Below are 5,832 nucleotides of genomic sequence, written 5' to 3' on the forward strand. Positions count from 1 at the left end.
TAGTTGAGCCATTGATGTCACATGGACTGTTTTACCAATGTCCTTACTAAGTTTCTGGACCTGGGAACATTACAGTTGCATTGCTGTCTATGCAGGGTCTCAGAGCTCTCACATTTCATCAAAAATATCTTAATTTGTGTTCCGAAGATGAACGAAGGCCTTATGGGTTTGGGACAACACGAGTAATTAATGACAGAATTTTCATTTTGGGGTGAACTAACCCTTTAATAAAAACATTATTCTTCCGCCAAACAATGTCGTTCCTCAGAAACGGTTGTGGTTCCAACAAAGTGGTTGCCGAGCAACACACAAATGTAAACAAAGGTATATGTTTGTAGAGTATTCCATGGTCTGTCTGAATACTGGATTCTGATTGGCTGGCAGGTATGCAGTAAAACCGTTTAATGCACAGGTAGTTCCAAGTCAGTTTAATCACCATTGTATATTAATGCGCTGCTTTAATTGATGCACACTAACCAACACACATCAATCGCGCACACACACAGAGAGAGAGAGAGAGAGAGAGAGAGAGAGAGAGAGAGAGAGAGAGAGAGAGAGAGAGAGAGAGAGAGAGAGAGAGAGAGAGAGAGAGAGAGAGAGAGAGAGAGAGAGAGAGAGAGAGAGAGAGAGAGAGAGAGAGAGAGAGAGAGAGAGAGAGAGAGAGAGAGAGAGCGAGAGAGCGAGAGAGAGGTCAGAGATTGCTGATTGCACCGCACACAAACACGAACTTGTTGTCAACACTTCCCCGTGATTTTCATTAATAAAATAGCCTAGATACTAGATCGCTACATTATATTCCCCAGCAACCAGGTGGTAAAATTGTTTTTGAAGTAATTGTTTGTACAGAGAGACGTGCAGATGCAGCACGCAGGTACACACAACTGTCATCTCTCTCTCTCGCTGTCTGGCTGTCTGTCTCTCTCTCCCTCTCTCTCTCAAACGATCAATCGATAATTAATTGAAATACATGCTATAATTCATTCAAATAAATGTGGTCTTACCGCACTTTCATCTCTGTGTATGTTTTGAAGCGGGCAGAATGCTAGTGCTAACGTGCCGTAACTGACAAAAATAACTGTAATTTTTACCCATTCGGTCAAATATTGTGCTGCAAAGAGCAATGCTAGTTTTAACTTGTCTATAACTTGGCAAATGACAATGGAATAAGCGGGATAATCAACAGCTAGCCGTGTGTTAAAGGATTTTAAATGCACTTTGCGGAGGCAACGCGCTTCGCGTCGGGCGGTTCTTTGCCTCCACGTTGTGCACTTAAAATCCTTTAATGCACGGCTAGCCGTTGATTATCCCTTACGTAATTTACAACAGCGTCGAACTTGGCTCAACCAATCAGAATCAAGGACCGGAACTATCCGTTTTATAATTATCTTTCTATGCGTGTGCATATATGCCTTTTTATTTATTGGTATTCATATAACTTTCTTCCCTTCAGAAAATGCTACTGTGGCTGCTAAGGAAAAAACCTTAAGAAAAAATATCACAAAAGAAGGAGACCGTATCCAAGCAGGCCATTCCAAGCTTACATGTAAAGACATTTTTGTGGCTATCATGGCCACGTGTCGTGTACCTATGCTTTGTGTTTGTCGATTGTGTTTGCTTGCACTGAGAAAGCTGCAAAACGATGTAGCTTTTCTCTTACACTGGCATGTTGGAAGGTATCCATTGGTGTGTTGTTTGAGGTCTTTGAAGAAGCAAGAAGCATTTTATTCTGATTTGGCTCTTGGCACACAAACTTGACTGAAGTGGATTCATGAGAATGTGTGGTTAAAAATAAACTTTTCAAATTGACAAATGAATGGTTATTTGAAACAATAAAACAAATAAATTAGATTTTTAAAATAATTTAATTAATGTTTAAATATTATGTAAATGTATTTTTGAAAAAATATTATTGTTTATTGCAGAAATATTAAAAAGCATTTTTATAAATAGATTAAGGAAAGCAATTAAAATTATTTATCAATGTATATTATTATTGTTACATTTAGCTACATTTTTAAACAAGTACATTAATTTGTTTTAAATCTATTTGTCAATTTGAAAAGTTTTTAACTTATTTTTGAATTAATATAATGAAAATTTCTGTTATTGATAATTGACACTTTCATTTGAATTAATTTTTAAGTGGCACTGCTTGTCATGGTTGTCTGATGCATCACTTTGTAGATCCCTGCATGGTGCAGTCTGTGTTGCAACATTTATATAGAGAAGGTCAGCTGTGTGTAATGCAATGTGCTTCAACAATATTAGCCCTCACAAAAGTAATGAAAATGTTTTAATTTGCACATACAGTACTTGCCTTGTAATTGTGCAAGACTTATACAAAAATCTAAGTTACTTTGCAGCCTACATACAACATTAAGTGTTACCTTATAAGGACACACAAGTTTTTCTCCAAACTGATATTTAACAATAACGTGTAAACCTCTATGACAGACCTACCATGAATTGCATTTTTGACCCTTAATATATCCTTCTAGAGGCCACAAGCCAGCATAGTTCAACTTATTTTTTTCCCTAATTTCCCAAATTCAGTTCACAGTATTGATTGTATTTTTCTTTAAAATGTTCTTATATATTAACAGAGGTGGGACCAAGTCACTGTTTTGCAAGTTACAAGTAATGCCCAATCCCAATTCTACCCCTTAACCCTTCCCCTTTTCCCTACCCCTCCGTTTCGCGTGTTCACGTGAAGTGGTTAGGGGTGTCTCGATTCTCCTTTGGTTGGAGGGGTAGGGGTAAGAGGAAGGGCCAGATAGCCCTTCAAACGAAGATTTTCCGGGACCACACTTCAAACGAAGGGGTATGAATTATCTCAGCGTAAACCGGCTTCTAGGGGTGCTCCAATCAGTATTTTTGAGACCGATCGCCGATCACAGAAAGCTTTTTAAAGCCTTCTTTTTTACAATTTATAACTATTTATAGTGATACTCCAATCAAGATTCTTAGACATTTATTCAGGGCCTGAATTTCATTTTTGAAAATGGGGGGAATTCCCTTCTTAGGTGTCTCTTGTGAGAGGAGAAGCAGCTTTCACACAGGAGTCCACTACTGATCCGTGGCTGTTTACCACAAACACAACATTTATCCATTATTTTGATTTCAAATCCAAACATTGTCACTGAAATTGCTTTTTCAGCATTGAAATTTTTATATTTTTTTACACAGTACAGTAATACAATCTTTCAAAGACATGTTTAAACAATAAACATAAGCAACACATTATTCATTGCTTTTTACTTTTGCATTTACTTTAGATTTATATTTTAAGTTGCTCAAGCAAGTGGCAAAACATTTAAACTACTTTTCTTACGTTATCACAAACTTACCATTGACAGATATGTGTTGACTGTGAAACACCGTAGACTTTAATTATGTGCATTTATGGTGTAATTACTAAATTTTCGTGTCAATCCATGTTCATGTTTACTGCAAAAATTGCTTGCAGCGCAGCAAAAATAGACTCTGTACGGAAACCATCTCTGTACTGCTGCAGACGCACCGCTTGTGGAACGCACTGCTGGACAGCAACAGTGTGCAGTGTGCGCGCTTTATTAATCCGTTGACATGAGTGAGGAAATAATACGCACCACATACGCACTGCAAATGGAGTAATGTGAACCTGGCATTATGTATGTGCACTGCGAGTGCGAGTGTGCATGAGCCCACGGTCTCCAGGAGAGCGCGTGAGCGCTGAATGGTTAAACACGGGCAAGAATTAAAAAGTAATGCAATTTTATAAACTTTAGTGACGATGTGACACTGCCTCGATTGTGCAAGTGACAATTCCTGTGTCAACTGTGCAGCGTGCAGCTCGCTTATAGACAGACGCAATTTGGTGATTTGAAGACATTTGTGTATTTTGAGAAAGCGCATGCGTGGTCGTTCACTCTCGCTGTTTGTGAAATTACGTCTCACACAATGTTTTCAATTTACTTTATAAGTTATCTAATGAAGAAATATGAAGGTGAGTACCTCATCTTCAGCATTATGATTTCACCCGCGCCGGACAGAGACTGAGACGGTGCCGCTGCATGTCATGCCAAACCTCTCATGGCAGCGTCATCAGCTTGAGATCGTTTTTTTGAGATTGGCCTTTTTAGAGACCGCCGATCAATCATCCCAACGTGATTATTGGCAAATGATGATCGGTAGCCGATCAATCGGAGCACCCCTAGTCATGTTACTCAAAGAAATGTTTGCAAAAAATCACTAAAGTTTGCTAACGTCATATAATGGTATTGTATATAGTATGTAATGACAGACTGCACGATAGTGCCACAACATTTTTATGTCTGATCGGGGCGATAACCACCATAGACATTGAGGAGGGCGATAGTGCCACAACATTTTTATGTCTGATCGGGGCGATAACCACCATAGACATTGAGGAGGGCTAGTACCCCAATAATTATAAATCGCTAAACCCTTTACTCAAATATTCCCAATTCGAGAGAGAGAGAGATGAAAGTTGCGTGTATGCGTGTCTGTGCAGAGTGCACAGTCTTTTTAGAGTAAGTTTACTTCAAAAACAGCGATTTTATCCTCTCGTTAGTGGAAAATATAATTTTGCGATTCAGTATTTAAACTGTTATTAATAAAATTTGCGGGGCAGCGTTGACAAGTTTCTTTGCTCATGGATGTGTGAGCTGCGCGATATCTGATGTGTGTGTGTCAATAAGCAGCACATTAATATAGAACGGTAATTAAATACTCTAATGTACACCAGTATAGGTGTGTGTATTGTAGGAGCTAGACGACGTATAATGATGTGTGACGTATAGTAGTGGTGTCCCAATTCTTAGGGTAATATTTTCAGGGGAAGGTGTATAAAATAGAATTGGGATTGGGCCTTAAGTCTCGAGTCTTTGCATTCAAGTCTCGAGTCAAGTCCCAAGTCAAGTCCCGAGTCAAGACGGGCAAGTCCAAGTCGAGTTGCAAGTCCTCAACTTTAAGCTTCAAGTCCTAAACAAGTAATTAGTGCTATTTGCCCAAATGAGTGTCTCTGTATTAATTACTACAGTAAATTGTAAGTCATTAATAGTCTATAGTAAGTATAATTATAAAGATATAATAATTAGTGGTGTTTCATTGAGGAATCATTGTTTGTAAACAAATATACAGTCATGGCCAAAAGTTTTGGCAGTGACATAAATTGTGTTTTGCAAAGTTTGCTGCTTAAGCTGTTGTGGTGTTCATTCACATTTTTTCTAGATCATAGTATAGAGTGATCAGATGCATTTTAAATCATTGCTAAAAGCTTCATTGGCCAAAAAATGCACTTTTCACACACACAAAAAAAAAATTTCACTGTTTTTTGATCCTGACACAAAACGACCAGCTAACATTAATTGACTAATCATATCAGCAGCACATGTGAAAGTGTGAATGAGTACTAGTCAGGTGAAATCACTATCATACTAATTAGATTGTAAGAGCAGCCCGATTGCTATAAAAGGAGGGAAGAAGCACTTCCAATCATTGTGTTCTTGTTAGCAATGGTTACCTCCAAAGAAACGCATGCAGCCATCATCGCTTTGCATCAAAATTTGCCTCACATGCAAGGAAATTGCTCCAAAGAATATTGCACCTGAAAGAACCAATAACCGGATCAAGAACTTCAAGGAGAGAGGTTCGACTGCAGTGAAGAAGTCGTCAGGATGTCCCAGAGTGTCCAGCAAGCGCCAGGACCATCTCCTTCTGAGGAGTCAGCTACAGAATCGTGTCACCACCAGTGCAGAGCTTGCTCAGGAATGGCAGCAGGTTGGTGTGAGAGCATCTGCACGCACAGTGAGGCCAAGACTTTTGGACAAC

The 5,832-nt window shown here is 38.8% G+C and overlaps 1 protein-coding gene across 4 annotated transcripts in view; it reads left to right on the forward strand.

Annotated features, from left to right (window-relative positions):
- unm_hu7910 (un-named hu7910) overlaps nt 1-5,832 on the forward strand; it is a 70,931-nt gene that overhangs the window by 14,258 nt on the left and 50,841 nt on the right. For 2 of the 4 annotated variants that reach the window (XM_016499750.1, XM_016499749.1), the window contains one exon: nt 1,451-1,543. The exons of the other annotated variants lie outside the window; for them this stretch is intronic. In XM_016499750.1, coding sequence (XP_016355236.1) covers nt 1,451-1,543 — 93 coding nt within the window. The remainder of the gene's footprint in view (nt 1-1,450; nt 1,544-5,832) is intronic. 4 annotated transcript variants of the gene reach the window in all.

The sequence above is a fragment of the Sinocyclocheilus anshuiensis genome, unplaced genomic scaffold (assembly GCF_001515605.1).
Source record: "Sinocyclocheilus anshuiensis isolate Anshui unplaced genomic scaffold, SAMN03320099.WGS_v1.1 scaffold126, whole genome shotgun sequence".
NCBI lineage: Eukaryota > Metazoa > Chordata > Actinopteri > Cypriniformes > Cyprinidae > Sinocyclocheilus > Sinocyclocheilus anshuiensis.